This window comes from Dryas octopetala, chromosome 3 (genome assembly GCF_963921425.1).
Source record: "Dryas octopetala chromosome 3, drDryOcto1.1, whole genome shotgun sequence".
Lineage (NCBI taxonomy): Eukaryota > Viridiplantae > Streptophyta > Magnoliopsida > Rosales > Rosaceae > Dryas > Dryas octopetala.
In genome coordinates, this window is record NC_141368.1 from 15,237,504 (window position 1) to 15,252,655 (window position 15,152).

A 15,152-nucleotide genomic window follows, 5' to 3' on the forward strand; every position below is an offset into this window, starting at 1 on the left:
GGACTTATATGGTTGAATGGATTTATGGTTGAAAATATCAAAAAAAAAAAAAAGGTATATGGTATTTTAATTGCAAAATACCAAAAAAAAAAAAAATGCAGGCTATATTTTTAATTGCAAAATATCATAAAAGCAACGCCCTTTTCCTTGCGTATTGTAAGAAGAGGCAAGGAAATGGTTGTTGTTTATGCAAAGGCAACAAGTATTTCCTTGCCTATTGTGAGAATAGGCAAGGAAATGGTTGTTGCCTATGAAAAGACAATGAGGATTTCCTTACCCAAATTTCTTGTAGTGATATTAGGCAACAATAGCATCGTTGTCTATAAATAGAATAGGCAACGAGGCCATCGTTGCTCAATCCTTCGAAAAATTATATTTTCGAGTCACAATAGGCAACGATAAAGCCGTTGCCAATTTCGCAACAACCGCCGAAATCGTTGCCTATAATTATAGGCAAGGGTCCTAGGGCAACAACCCTGGCAACAGTAAAAAATTGTTGCCTATTTGTTTAGGCAAGGAATTTTTAGCTTTAGACAGCGACTTTCAGGCTTAGTTTGGGATTGCTGTGAGAAAAAACGGTTGTGAAGTAAAGCAGCTGTGAAGTAAAGTCAGCTATTAAGTAAAGCAGTTGAGTGTTTGGTAAATTATATTTTCAAAAGTGTTGTGAGTACAAAAAGCAGTATGAAGGTGTTTGGTAAATTGTAATGTAAAACTGCTGTGGCTATTTATAATTACTAAATTGAGGATATTATGGGTAAAATAAAATTTTCATTGTTGCTGTGATTCACTGCAGCTTTCAAAAGCACCTACAAACTTGCTTTCTATTTTTGTTGTGGGGAGTTGAGAATTGTGGGACAAAGCACTTTTTCATTTTTTTACCAAACACCAAAACTGCTGTGGGTGATTGAGAATTGTCATCCACAGCAGCTTTTGGGTCCTACACAACAATCCCAAACGGGGCCTCAATTATTGTCAAATCCCTATTTTCTTGTAGTGCATAAGCTCCGGACCCCTAATTCTAAACGATAAACCTCATTTGTATATCCTGCACCCTATTTCTATACCATGCATCACATTTCTATATCCTAAACTAAATTAAGGGCAACATTGTAATTTTATGCTTACAAGTACAATTAGACTACATTAGCCAACTTCCAAGACAATATAAAAGCCTCAAAGACAAAAATGTCAAATGGAAAGGCACAAAACAAAGGGGCCAAAATGTTTGTGACCTAATTTAAAAAAATATATTTAAATTTGGTAGTCCAATTGAAATATTATATGGTTTTCATATTATTCTAAAAAATTATTAAGATTTGGTCTTTAATCCTAATTTTTTAATTTAAAAATGAGTGTATATCTAATTTTCCTAAAAAAATGGGGTAATATCAAATTGATGGATGTATGTCTAATTAAACCTTTGGAATATTATTATTACTATTGAATATAGTTTTCCATATTATTGAATAATTTGTTGCCACATATATCTTGCCGCCTAGACACTCCATGACGGCAGACAATGGCAATAATCATGCACCTATTATTGGCTGATCTCTAAATTGAGTGCCAGTTCATGCGCATGCAGTTCAGTTGGTATAAGTAATTACTTGTTTAATTAATATTTATTCAATTTTGTATACCATGCCCAAACGACAAATGACACCAAGTCACCAACATCATTGTGGTACAAAACCACCACGTGGCCCCATGCCAATTATGTATTATATAAGCTTCCCCTCCCCATATGTCCAATCCAATTAAGCTAGACTTGTACTGATAAGAGCTAGAGATCGAAAGAGATGGCAACTTTGTCAATGGGGTTACAACAAGGGGAGGTGGTTGATTCTTCATCATCATTATCATCAACCAATGGGTGTTCATGGAACAGCTCTGAGCCAAAGTCATCATCACCAATTTTAATAATCTTGGTCTTTAACAAAGCCATGTGTAATGAGCTTGATGTGCTTCACCAATTGGCAATGGGGGATGCTGTGGGACAACATGCAGACATTGGGGCTTTTTTGGAGCGGTTCCAGTTTCTCAGATCGGTTTATGAGAAGTACTTAAATGCCAAAGATGAGGTACATTTTCAATAATTTTTATATATATATATGTACGTTTGTATGTATATTTCAAAAGTTAAAATATCTAATTTAAAATTAATTGGCAATTTATGAATAGGCTCAGGACCTTAGTTAATTTAATCCAAAATTTAGAATTTTCAGCGTGAAATTCTATATTTTCAACATGCTCCTTTATGTGTGTCAAGACTTAAACTAAACACGTGACTTATATTGAGTGATGTGAAGTATGTGTGGCCCAACACTAGACTCAATATCTAAAATTATCTACTTTGATACCATATACAAGGTCAAAGCCATGCATGTCAACCAAATTCAGGTTTATAGTTATTGATCAAGGCATTCATCTTGTTTTTAATTTCTTAAAGCTCTTATGGAACGAGGTATATACCTACATTTTTAATTGAATTTCCGCATTAAGCTATTGTGAAAATCATGAGGTTCAAGATCTTGGGTTATTGAATTGAGTGTAATAGTTTTTCTTTAGGGAAAATTTTAGCAAAATAATTATAACTATACCCCTATTTTCAGTTGAGGATCTCGTTTTCACTTTGTTTTAATAAAGGACTATTATTTTTTAAGTGTTTTAATCAAGGATTTTCGTAAATTCTATTACAAATTTTGTTAAAAATTGGTCACGTGCAAAGCATGTGACCAATTTTTAGGGCTAAAATCGTCATTTCAGCTAAAAAATAATTATAAAAAATAAAACTAAAATAATTAAAAAAAACAAAAATAATTATTAAAAAATAAAAATAAAATAATTATTAAAAAACAAAACTAAAAAAATTATGAAAAAAAAATAAATGATAAAAAAAAAAAAGTGGCTGGATTTAAACCCAGCCACCACCGACCGTCACCCCCCAACCACCACCAATCGTCACCCCCCCAGCCACCACCGGCGACTCCCCCCTCTACTGCTGGCTGATGAATGCCCCCTCTCTCTCTCTCTATCTATCTCTCTCTTTCTCTTTCTTCTCTTTTTATCTTTCTCTCTCTCTCATAATTCTCTATCTCTATATTGGACGCAAACACCGCTGGACCCAAGGGGTGCTGGCGGCTTCGCCAACCCTCAGATCAGAGGTCGGCTAAGCCGCCGGCACCCCTTGGGTCTGGTGGCGTTCGTGCCTAGTATAGAGAGAGAGAGAGAGAGAGAGAGATGGACAGTCGCCGGCAGTGGATGGGGGAGTCGCCGGTGGTGGCTGCGGGGTGACGGTCGGTGGTGGTTGTGGGGTGAGGATCTGTGGTGGCTGAAGGGTGAGAATCGATGGTGGTTGGGTTTAGATCCAGCCACTTTTTTTGTTTTTTTATCATTTATTTATTTATTTATTATAATTTTTTTTTAATTCCCTGCTTTTTTCATATTTTATAATTATTTTAGTTTTATTTTTTATAATTATTTTAGTTTAGTTTTTTATAATTATTTTTTAGAGGAAATTACAGATTTAGTCCATTTATTTTATATCCAGTTCAATTTTGGTCCACAATTTTTTTTAAGTTCTGTTTTAGTCCACTAATTGTTCCACTTGGTCAATAAAGATCCATATTTGTTTTCTCAAATTTGGCTTGTCTTTGACCCTATCAAATCTCACTCAAATTCAGTAAACATATACGTGTTTTAAAGCTATGAATTTCTTCTTTACAACCATATAAAGATCATTCAAATTGGAATTCTAAAACTCAAGATAATTGACTCCAAAGTAGGGTCTCCGAAACTGCCAATTTTTTAAACTTCACCCAATCTCAATTCTCTTAAATTATAATACTCAAAATTTGTTTTTATGATTAAGAAATGATGAAATATAACTTATACTTCAATTATAATTGAAGAAAACACAACCCAAATGATTTAAAGTTACAAATCTGGACCTTTATTGAACAAATGAAACAATTAGTGGACCAAAACAGAACTTAAAAAAGATCGTGGACCAAAATTGAACTAGGTATAAAATAAGTGGACCAAATCTGTAATTTCCTCTATTTTTTAAATGCACAAAAAAGACATAAATGCCCCTACAAACTGGTCATGTGCGAATCATGTGACCAGTTTTAACGAAAAATTTAACGGAGTTATTGGAATATCCTTGATTAAAACACTTGAAAAATAATAGTCTTTGATTGAAGTAAAGTGAAAACGAGATCTTCAACTAAAAATAGGGGTATAGTTATAGTCCTTTTGCTAAAATTTTTCCTTTTCTTTATATACTTTAATTTGCATGTATATATAAAAGGAAATGGCAAAAGAATCACTAGTGACCACAATAGCTGCTGACCATATAATGTGGCAGTTGATAAGTACAATCACTCAAGAAATTATGTACATTTGGTTTCTCTAGTATTATTTTGGTGCAAATGCATGTCAACATGTGCGCATGCACTCTGAGTTGTAATTAAATTTTGGAATTGCAGGTAATATTTGCAGCTGTTGATGCACGAGTGAAGAATGTAGCACCAACGTACGTCCTTCAACACAACTTCGAGAGGACTCTTTTTGATAATCTGGTAAAGCTGCTGTTAATTTCTGGCCTACAGAATAAGGAAAGTTTTCAAAGAGAGTTGGCGTCCTTTACAGGAGCCCTACAAACAGTGGTTAGCCAGTGCATGGCCAAGGAAGAGGAGCAGGTATTACTTTCTTTTTCTTTATTTTTTTTTTAATTTTATTCTATAATCATATCAATTAGATGATAATTGCTGAGAGAAATATTTCACATTGAAAATGTGAGGCTTTGCATAGTGACTTATAAAGGTTTGAGTTATTTCTTTTATTGTCAATTGATTCTGAAAAATGATTAAATTCTTTCAATAATTAATACACTAAAATGATTCGCATATAACAACAAATGCATTCGAAAAGGCATATACATCATTGACTTTCAATTAAAGATGGCATGTCAAATGACACGTGCTTGGTGAGAAAATACTAATAATGTCTGGATGATGAGGATACACGCATGCATGCATGCATGCATTATATTATATATTATACCATTTTATTGAATTCAACGATAACAAAGGTAAATATGGCTGAAAGAAAAACGATAACAAAGGTATTACTATAATTTAATATAAAAAAAAAGGTATTCCTATAATAAAAAAAAAAAGAAAAAAAAAATCAGAAAGCTCGGTGTTGGTGTTTTTCACCATTATGATGATGCGTGTCTTGTATTAAATTATTCCATAAATGATTGATAAAGATATATATATATATATACAGGTTCCTTCTATTGAGGTATACTTAAAACAAGTATATATATGAGATCGAGCTGGATATATCCCTGCATCTATGTATGGGCATGGAGAGTGATAAAGAGAAAATGTGTATACTGTATAGTACAGGGAAATTAATTTCCTATTACTAGCTAGCTAAAGAATTTAATATATTATGTTACCATATTATGAATTTGAAGTATTTATTAAGTAGATTCTTAATTAAACGGTCTGATCTAAATTGAAAGTTTGGCAAGATAAACACCATCATGTCACAAACTCACAGTGATATGATAGTTATTTATAATCTGACAAAATAATACTGGAGGCTGACATTTGGAGAAAAAATCATGTGCTCTCTTAATTCCCAAATTTGGATCCAAACTTTCGGACACAAATTTGGGATCTTAGCAGTAATCTTGGTGTTTTATGGAAGTATTAATAATTTCTTCAATAGGATTTTTTTTTTTGGTCAATCTTCAATAATTTATATTGTCATATATCTTTAATTAAGATATAATTTTCATTAATGGCAACCTAACCACCCCCTTGGTTCTATCCAAATGGAATTTTCCATTTTCTATTAATTCCATTGTATTTCGCCGATTTATTAATCTATATATCTAGAAGAGTTCGTTAGATATGCAATGCTAAAAGGTTAGGAGCACTATCAGACATCATGTATTTCCTCTATACATATAATAATCAGAATCGTTCCTTAGACATGTCAAAAGGGAAACACATACAAACACATTTGTGCACATATGCATGCACCCTTCTGATTGAATTTGTGAAGAAGTAGTTCTTTACAGGATAAGTTCCTGTCCCAGATAAACTTTGCTATTGAATTAATTATTTCCTGTGGAGTCCATGGTTTAACCATTTCCAAAATATTTGTATGTAATTCTTGGATAATACTTTCATGGATTAAAATTGATGTTCCACAACAATGTGAGAAGTTAGCACTCATCTATATATTATGAAACATATCACTGTGTACCTTTCCCTGTAATGGTTTCTTTGTGCATAATTTTTGAAACCTTCTTTTTACACTAATGAATATTTTTAACTCTTGAATGTGTATACTATGTGTTTGTATATATATGTGCCTGCATCAATGTATGTATATGTCGGTGATGTTTTCTTTATTATCCTGGATTGAATGGCAAAGTTGTAACTTTTTTTTGCTTTCTTATTTCATACATCAGGTCTTCACCTTGCTTACTCAGAAGTTCTCACTTGAAGAGCAGGCATCTTTGGTCTGGAAGCTTTTGTGCAGCATCCCCACGAACATAGTCGCTAAGTTTCTTCCGTGGTTGTCATCCTCAATTTCACCTGATGAATATCAGGACCTGTGCAAGTGCTTGAGGAAGATAGTACCTGAGGAGAAGCTTCTCCAACAGGTTATCGACCTTTCAAATGTTATTCAGAGCCTGCTAGCTTTGAATCCTTTGAATTCTTTCTTTTTTTTTTCTTTTTTTTTTTTGCTGAGTACGTACAGCTGAATATTACACCTCTTGTTTATTGAAGGTAATTTTCACCTGGATGGAGGAGAAAGATTCTTGTGCTACCATGAAAGCTCATCATCAAACAGGTGAAACAAGTTCTGCATCTGGGTTCATTGGGGCACATCCAATAGATGATGTATTGCTTTGGCACAATGCTATTAAAAGAGAGTTGAATGAGGTACTTGAGGAGGCCAAGAAGATACATATTTCTGGAGCTGTTAGTTATGATCTATCGGCTTTCTATGACAAGCTGCAATTTATTGCTGAAATTTGCATCTTTCACAGGTTCTCTTAAACATTAAATCTTTTTATGTTATTTAATTAAATCAAATTTTTTCTTAATGGTGTTTCCCAATTGCTTCAATTTGCTGCAATGTATTTTTTTTATCCACTTCTTTTATTTGAAGTATTGCCTTTTCTGTTGGAACTTGGAAGTGTTGCTGAGGAGAAGATCATATATCCTGCAGTATATGGAGAAATTTCATTTTTCCAGGAGCACTCCAAAGAAAAAAGTCTATTCAATGAGTTCAGGGGTTTGATTGAAAGTATACAAAAGCCAGGAACAATCTCTTCTTCATCTGCGGAATTTCATGTAAAGATATGCTTACATGCTAATCAAATAATGGAAACTATAACGCGGCACTTCTACGCTGAGGAAACTCAGGTGAGCTCTCTTATTTGTAGGACCAAACAACCCCTTTTGATTCCTTAAAGCATCAGCTAAGCTCCCTCTTTGTAGGTCCTTCCATTTGTTCGAAAGCACTTTAGCATCAAAAGACAACAGGAACTTCTGCATCAAAGCTTGTGTGTGATGCCCTTGAAATTAATTGAGTGTGCCTTGCCATGGCTAGTAAACTCATTGACTGCAAATGAAGCCAAGAATTTTGTCAAAAACATGCAGTTGGCAGGTTTTATATCTGTCCCTTTTATGGCTAGTTGTTGACAGACATACTATTCTACTAATTTATTGCTATATAATTTTTAGTTTCTTACATATTTGATGCAGCTACAGCATCAGATATTGCTCTGGTGCGGCTCTTTTGTGGTTGGGCTAGCAATGCTCGTAGTGAGTTCTTATGCTTACGTGCAATAGGATGTTGTCCTATCAAAATGTTTGCTAATGGTGAAGAAGAATTTGGTCAATCATCGTGTGCTTGTGCTTCTGTACTGCACACTGCAGACATCTATTCCACCCCATGCCAAGAGAGCAGCGCCTCCGACCCTTCAAAGACTGTACATGTCCAGAAAGTATATTGTAGTCATGGGTCATGTAGCTCTTTGCGTTTTAATTCTTATTCAGTCTGTGAAACATATAATAGCTTTTCTGCTACTGGACTTGCAGAACAACCAATTGATGTTGTTTTTAAAGTTCATAAGGTCATACGCCGTGACTTGGAATATCTAGACAATGAATCTGAAAGGCTCATTAACTGTGATGAGATATTTCTTGAGCAGTTCACTGGAAGTTTCAGTTTGTTTTGGGGATTATATAGAGCGCATAGTAATGCTGAGGATTCTATAGTTTATCCAGCATTGGAATCCAGAGACGCACTTCATAATGTGAGTGACTCATACACATTGGATCATAAGCAAGAGGAAAAGGCATTTGAAAATATTTCAGGTGTTCTTTTTGAGCTTTCACAACTTCATGGAAGCCTGCAGAGAGTCAAGATGTCAGAGAAACTAACTGGAAGTACCATTAGATTCTCTGGTGCCGATGGTAATGACTGCGTTGGGAAGTACTATGAGCTAGCTACCAAACTTCAAGTAATGTTCAAGTCACTAAGAATGATGGTGGACCAGCACATGTCCAGGGAAGAGCTTGAGCTGTGGCCACTATTTGGAATGCACTTCTCTGTCGAGGAGCAAAACAAAATGGTTGGTTTCATACTGGGGACTACAAGTGCTGAAGTGCTTCGATCTATGTTACCATGGGTAACTTCTGCACTTTCAGAGGAAGAACGGACTAAAATGATGGATACCTTCAAGCAGGTTACCAAAAATACAATGTTTAATGAATGGCTCAGTGAATGCTGGAAAGGAACTTCACTCTCTACCTCAACTTTGACTCGAAAAATGGAAACTAGAATTTCTCCGAAAGGTTTGTGCAAGAAAGCCCGCATACATACAAATATCCTATATTGATCTTGTTCTCTTTTGCATGATTCTATATTTTCTTCAATTCAAGGTGCTCAATTTCAAGGAAGCCTGCACCGAATTGATCATATGTTGAACTCCCGTCGGAAGAATAAATTGAAGAAAGTAATGACTAGGTTAGTCTGATGGTAACTATCTGGCTTTAAGCATTCTTAAATTGATTTATCCTATACAAAATCTAATGATTTAATAACTACACAAAAACTTTAGTTATAAAGTCCTCATGTCCTATTTTAGTTACTGGATGGCTGCTCAGCAAAGATCACCTCAAGCAATAAGAGTGGATATTTCTGATGGTGAAAATTTTGTGGGACGGTCACCAACATTTCGAGATCCTGAGAAAAAAGTGTATGGATGCAAGCACTACAAAAGAAACTGCAAAATCCTTGCTGCTTGCTGCGGCAAGCTGTTTACATGCAGATTTTGCCATGACGGTATGAGCGACCACCCAATGGATAGGTAATTTTCTGATAATGTAGCTTCGTGTCAAGTTGATCAATTCTGTAGCTGATGTTCTATTCTCGATCTTATTTCAGGAAATCAACATCAGAAATGATGTGCATGCGCTGTCTTAATATTCAGCCAGTCGGGCAAATTTGCTCGACACCTTCTTGCAATGGATTTCCAATGGCAAAGTATTATTGTAATCCATGCAATATTTTTGATGATGAAAGGTACATAAGTTCCTATTAGAAAATCTTGTACTTGTAACTTATCAATTATTGGAGCCAATAAATTTGATGGTGGCAAAGAACATTTGAAATCCTCTTATACTTTTATCATCAGCAAACTTTACTCTTTAGATGATACAAGTTGACACTAGCTAGCTCTTTCTTTGTATCGGTATTTGCACTCTAATAAATCACAATTGGAAATGCATCAAGTTAAACTTATGAATTCCTTTATTGTGTGGCTGTATGTCTAAAACCGTTAATTATTTTTCTCTTACTTTTAACTTTTCTATATTGATTTCTATCTTGTCAGAAACTCTGTAGTTATTACAAGTGGCTACAGTTCCAGTCAATGATACTTGCCTTGTGTGTTGCACTACTTTCCAGATTCATATTTATATACTGCTCATTGTTCAGTTAAAGAAAAATAGTTGTGCCCCTACTTGCTTCATGAAATTGTTTTGCTGGCCTAAGACTATACAGAACAACAAAAAAGTAATGGAAACATTTTTTTTACATCCTTCTGAAAATTCCAGACTAAACATTTGTTGGTCCATAAACATCAACAAGTTGCTGATTTAACATCACTGTTATTTTTCCCTTACTCAGGCATGTCTATCATTGTCCATTTTGCAATTTATGCCGTCTTGGGAAGGGCCTTGGCATTGATTATTTTCACTGCATGTCCTGCAATTGTTGCTTGTCGATGTCTTCCATGAAGCATAAGTGCCAGGAGAAATGTCTAGAAACCAACTGCCCCATCTGCAATGAGTTCTTATTCACATCAAGTTCAACAATTAGAGCTTTATCCTGTGGCCATTATATGCATACAGCTTGCCTTGAGGTCTCCATTTCATTCACATAAACTTCATACATTTTTTACTTTCCTTTCTCCCTACTCCATTAAATCTCACACTTTATTATGTCTGTCTAGGCATGCAATCCGACTCAGAGTCACTTTATTTGTCCAGTCTGCAGCAAATCTTCAGGGGATATGACAGTAAGAGAACTTATATGCTTATGTTCAATGCATGCACGATCCTTTTCCCATATGATTCTTATGTTTATACGTCTTCAAGGTGTCGCGTAAGCATGTGAACAAAGATCTATTCTTCTTCTTGCATACTTAGCTAACAAGATAATGATTTGGCACTTCAGTTTTCATGGTTCGCCAAAAATTGATAAGCCGGCCTCTTCTAATTTGAAAAACTATTGACTCTGCAAAATTGAGCAGTAGGACAAATGGAATGGACATGACTTCATGAATGCTTTATGCTTTCTCTATTGTTTTCTATTTTAAGCATTGATTGTAATTTAGATGGCATCAAATCAATCCCCGCTTCTGGTACGCGGTGATGAGACCATGGAATTTTACAATTGTGATCAAGGAACTCAAATGAAGACTTCATGGACTGATGCCAGTCCTGAAGGAAGATTTTTTGGCCGTGCAAGGTCTTGGGTACGTAAGACTAAACTTGCTTAGGAGATTTATGGTTCTTCTCTTTCATTGTAGAAAAAAAAAAAATTTCTTTCTTATGGTTGCAGGTAACTATGTTGGATCATTTTGTGTCATGGTTTGAACCCAATATTGGTGATGAGCATCAAAGTGTAGTTGTACCACGATCTCTGCAAAGACTAAAAAAGAGGTTGGAGAATGGAGTTGCAGGACAAAAGGCCAAGGACAGGGGCATGCTGTGTGGTCTTGTGTTGTGCATTCTGGTGCTGTTTTGTGTCTTGAGCACTGTTGTAATCTTAGTTTGGTTCAAGGCATTGGGGATAAACAAGTACCTCTACGGGCTCTACCTATGGTAGATTATGCCTTCTTTTATCCAAAGAAGAATAAAAAAATGGGGATTCAAATTGTTTGTCCAATAAAGTCCCCTAGAGCTAGTTGAAGAATAATGGATTTCAACGTACATTCTGAATTTGGTTTGGGAATTATTTCCTGTCTTATATTGTTTGGCTCAAAATTTGCAAGGCACGTGTCGAGCATGCCGGGAATAAGGAAATGAATGTCCTTCTTGTATGTGTTGAGCGTGCCACAAGGTCCAAATTTTCCTTATCTCTTAGACTAATACCTTAATGTTTTTTAATTTTTGACTAAGGTACAAAAATATTGTCCAAATGTTTTTAATTTTAAAAATGTCTAATATTAGCCTAAAGTTTATAATATTTAAATCTTAATATTATTCTAGAATTATCATAATATTATCCTAGTTTTATATTATCTTAATATTATAATATTAGCATATTATCTATTATCCTAAAATTAATTGTGGGATTTAAATTATATTAATCTAATAAAAATGCATCATAAAAATAGAAAATAATCAAATAAGAAAAAAAATTCTTTATGGGTACATTTCAATCGTACCAATCAATCAATGGTTTGTCAGTTTTTATGTTATGGATTAACTCCGGATTTTGGTCGGATCACCAAGCTCATTCTATACCTTGGAGGGAATAAGGTGAAAAAATGAGGATTCACCCTTAAAACTTGGGGAATGAAGCAACATGGCCGAGCGATTGACGGCTGAAACCGAGCATTCGAATCAGGTGCACACCTAATCGAATATATATACCAACCCAAGTATTGGTACAATTGAAATATACCTATATATATATAAACCTAAATATTCGTGCAATTGAAATGTACCTATAAATATATATATTTTTACTTGTTTGATTTTTTTGATATTAATTTGTATAATTTAAACAGATATTATCTTTTATTATTTTAAAATATAATGATTTTAACACCCAGATTTGGGCTTGTGCTTCTTTTGCAGTCCTAGTGGTTTTGTTGATTTCTAATTTGCCCTAGTTTCCAGTTTCCTCTTTGCCGGCCCACTCATATTCCTACCGGTCCACAATCTAATTTTCTTACTCCCTTTTGGCCCTTCCTGTAGTTAGCTTCTTATTCAGCAACTCAAAGAGCTTCATCAACCTCCAAACCAAAACCTCAAAGCTCCAAAGCCTCACAGCAATGTCCACCACCAAAGCGCGTACAAAGGAGAAGCGCGGGAATGAGCCCGATCTCGCCAAATTGGACAACCTCGATCTCGGCGTCAACCTTTCCAAGTTCTTTTTTCTATAATATCTTCCTTCTTAATATGGTGGAATTTGACAGTGATATCAAAGGCCTTATGTCGGCGCTGCAGTAGATCAGAGAAAAGGCTCACAAGGACGGCCTGAAGAAGAACGAAGAGACAATTTCCAGGTAATTTCAATTGTTTTTGCTCTGATCCGACTCAATTAACACTGAAATTCGAAATTTAAAGCTCCTTCAATGATTGTTTTACAAAATTTTCTATTTATTTTTCATTGTTATTGTTATTAGAATTGTTACTGTCTGAATTGTTATTGTTATTGTTAATGAGATTTGGTTTTTTTTGCTTGTTTCTCATATTTTTCTTTGGTATTTGGTTTCGAAGAAAAGTGTGCTAAATGTGAAGATGGAAGTATGAGATTTGACATTTTGTTTGTTCTTCCAACTTTTGATTAGCTTTGATTTTTCTAATTTTGTTTTTCAGAATGTTCATTTCTTCTCTAGTATTATTACGAGGGATGGGATTCAATGAGATTGCAATTTCTAAGACTTTGGGTTCTTCAATTTTGTTTTCCAGTTTCCATAGTTCAACATTACTTCTTCCTCCATCAAAGAATCCCACGGGCATTAGAGCATCGAAAAAGATCTTTGTTCTCTTCATGCCTTAGTGCACATAAACTAGGCTTTATGCCTATGCCTGCAATTTATCTTTGCATTGTCTTTTCCACCTGTTTTTTTTTTATTATAGCCACTGTCAGTCTTTTTTCTTCTTATTTCAACTCTTTAATTGCTATCATAAATGTTACTGTGATTTTTAGGATTTAAAATTTGGTTTATTGTGATTTTTTCATATTGAATGGTTGAATGTACTTGGCTTTTTGCCCATTTTTTACATAGATTTGAATTGTAAATAACAAGTAACAAAATGTTATATATTGTTACTATTTAGCAGTAAAAACTTGGTATATATCGTTACTGTTTGGCAGTAACAACATGTTATATATTACTACTGCTTAGCAGTAACAACATGTTATTGTTACTACGTTATATACTGTTATTGTTTGGCAGTAACAACATATTATATATTGTTACTATTTGGCAGTAACAACATATTATATATTGTTACTATTTGGCAGTAACAACTTGTTATATATCGTTACTGTTCGGCAGTAACAACATGTTATATATTGCTACTGCTTGGCAATAACAACATGTTATTGTTATTGCGTTATATATTGTTACTGTTAGGTAGTAACAACTTGTTATATGTTGTTACTGTTAGACAGTAACAACTTGTTATATATTGTTACTGTTTGGCAGTAACAACTTGTTATATATTGTTACTGTTTGGCAGTAACCACATATTATTGTTATTGCTTGTCAATAACAACATGTTATTGTTACTGTTTGTCAATAACAACATGTTATTGTTATTGCTTAATAATAGTAAGATGTTACTATGATTTTTTTTTTTTTTTTTTTATGGCTTAAAATTTGATTGTCTATTATTGCCACGGTTAGACAATGACAATTCTCTAATGGATAATGGCAATCCTCTAACAAGGAGAGAGACCAAGGGGTGGGTTGGGTGGGGATGACTAATGGTTTTATGTTATTGTTGCTGTCTAACAGTGACATTTCTTTAATGGACAGTTGCAATTTTTTAATATGGTTCGGAATGCGGTTGTTACTGTTTGTCAGTGACAACCTTATTGTTATTGTTAAACAATAACAATCTATTACCGCCCATTTTATGTTTTAACAATGATAATATACCTTTGTATCATTTTGTAAAAAAAAAAAAAATAAATAAACATGTATAAATTTAGTTCGCCTAAAAGCAATGATGTCAAAACAATCAGCATACGGTTCCATTTTTACTTCTATCAATGGAAGCCATGCAGCTGCAATATGGTTTTTTGGTCGAATCAGCCATGTATTAAATAAGCCCAATAGGCAAACAAAGTACAAAGCCAACAGCCCAGAGGCCCAAAACAATACAAACTAAAACTGAAAAGCCCAAAATAAAATAAACACATCTAAACAAAAGACCAAATCCAAGGCACAAGGGGTGATACGGGAGGACCACGCCGCCACCATAGATCGGAGGAGGATAGGCACCGTTAGGTGGAAGGGAGCAGTATCCACAAAAGCTCAAGTCTATCATCACATCAGCATCCAGCAGACACCACCGCCACCAAAAGAGCCAGAGAGACACCGAAAGAGGAGAAGATGGAGGTGCGAACACCCGAGCCGAAGCGCACATCTTCCAAAGGTGTAGCGACCACCCGTGCCAAAGGGCACAGGATCGCACATCTTCCAATATGGTTGTACATGCAGCAGTAAAATTCCTTTCATGTAATGACTTTTCTTCTTGGATTGAGGATGCACCTAGTTGGCTGCAACTTTTTCTATTGTCTGATGTATCCAAGGTGTTAAATTTTGAAATTTTCGGTGAAATTTCGCCGAAAATTTTGAT

General features: G+C 34.6%; 1 protein-coding gene across 1 annotated transcript; it reads left to right on the top strand.

The window, feature by feature from the left end:
* Positions 1 to 1,799: 1,799 nt before the first annotated feature.
* Positions 1,800 to 11,436, top strand: LOC147291282 (zinc finger protein BRUTUS-like). The gene is made up of 15 exons (XM_086235908.1): positions 1,800 to 2,081; positions 4,491 to 4,703; positions 6,497 to 6,691; positions 6,819 to 7,081; positions 7,232 to 7,460; positions 7,536 to 7,704; positions 7,803 to 8,022; positions 8,140 to 8,897; positions 9,000 to 9,069; positions 9,191 to 9,412; positions 9,490 to 9,627; positions 10,234 to 10,468; positions 10,559 to 10,624; positions 10,943 to 11,083; positions 11,170 to 11,436. The coding sequence occupies exons 1-15, from the start codon at positions 1,800 to 1,802 to the stop codon at positions 11,434 to 11,436; spliced, it is 3,468 nt and encodes a 1,155-aa protein (XP_086092034.1).
* Positions 11,437 to 15,152: the final 3,716 nt, after the last annotated feature.

What these genes read in the sequence shown, in the direction of transcription:
- LOC147291282 (XM_086235908.1), top strand. Translation starts at nt 1,800, where the DNA reads ATGGCAACTTTGTCAATGGGGTTACAACAAGGGGAGGTGGTTGATTCT. An exon ending in AGGAGAAGCTTCTCCAACAG is followed by an intron (nt 6,692 to 6,818) that starts GTTATCGACCTT and finishes TGTTTATTGAAG; the next exon opens with GTAATTTTCACCTGGATGGA. An exon ending in TTGAAGAAAGTAATGACTAG is followed by an intron (nt 9,070 to 9,190) that starts GTTAGTCTGATG and finishes GTCCTATTTTAG; the next exon opens with TTACTGGATGGCTGCTCAGC.